General features: G+C 48.9%; 1 protein-coding gene across 1 annotated transcript in view; it reads left to right on the top strand.

Annotated features, from left to right (window-relative positions):
• Positions 1-38, top strand: part of PHALS_03568 (RxLR-like protein) — a gene marked incomplete at both ends in the record, with an annotated part of 828 nt that extends 790 nt beyond the window's left edge. Inside the window, one exon of the mRNA XM_024717800.1 lies at positions 1-38. This exon is cut by the window's left edge and continues 790 nt beyond it. Within this exon, the coding sequence (XP_024583263.1) occupies positions 1-38 (38 nt within the window).
• Between the last annotated feature and the right edge of the window lie 904 nt (positions 39-942).

Genomic DNA, 942 nt, shown 5'->3' with positions numbered 1-942 from the left:
GCTTGGTCTTGCCAATTACTTGCACAAGTACAGCGTAAACTACGCAGAAATGGCCCGGTCATTATCCAATTTCCTTAAAAAAGATGTGGAATGGTATTGGAACACCGAACATCAGAAGGCTTTTGACGGGGTCAAATACAGCCTTCTGCATGCACCAATACTGGCACTGCCAGACCCTGGTCGTTCTTTCAGCGTCGTCTGTGACGCTTCGGACTTTGCCATCGGCTGTGCACTGCTACAAGCAGACGCCGAGGGGCGAGATCCGGTGATCGCGTTCGAATCTCGACAGCTCAAAGATGCAGAGAAGAACTACCCAGTTCATGATAAGGAGCTACTTGCGATGAAGTATGGTCTTGTCAAGTTCAGGGTCCACCTGCTCGGCTCAAGGCCGCACTGCGACTCAATAGCCCCATCTGTCGCAAAGGATGGCTAGATGGCTATCCTTCTTTGCCGAATATAACCTTGAGGTGAAGTATAAGCCGGAAAAGCAGAATGCTTTGGCTGACGCGTTGTCACACAGACTAGACTACGAGCTTGCTCATGTTCCAACTGTAACGTCGTCTGTGGCAGATTTGATCCACACCGCGTATGCGGGTGATGTGATGTGTGTAGCGTTGCTACGGGCTCTCTGGAGCAAAAAGTTTGGAAACTCGGACAAAAAATCGTCACAAAGACTGAGTGCACGATTGCACCGATATTCGTTGAATAATGGGCTTTATACTATAGCACCGATTCAACGGATACACCACGAATTGTGGTTCCTCATGATGATGATTTGAAATACCGCATCCTCTATGAGGCTCACGACACGCCACTCAGTGGTCATCTCGATCGTGAGAAAACGTTCAACTCTGTGAGTCACCACAATTGGTGACCCAAGCTGTACAAATAGACGTGTACCTATGTGCGTACGCGCGAGACGTGTCAACGGGTGAAACTTTT

Source organism: Plasmopara halstedii (assembly GCF_900000015.1).
Source record: "Plasmopara halstedii genome assembly, contig: Scaffold_2386, whole genome shotgun sequence".
In the NCBI taxonomy this organism is placed as follows: domain Eukaryota; phylum Oomycota; class Peronosporomycetes; order Peronosporales; family Peronosporaceae; genus Plasmopara; species Plasmopara halstedii.
This window is presented reverse-complemented; position numbering and strand designations above follow the sequence as displayed.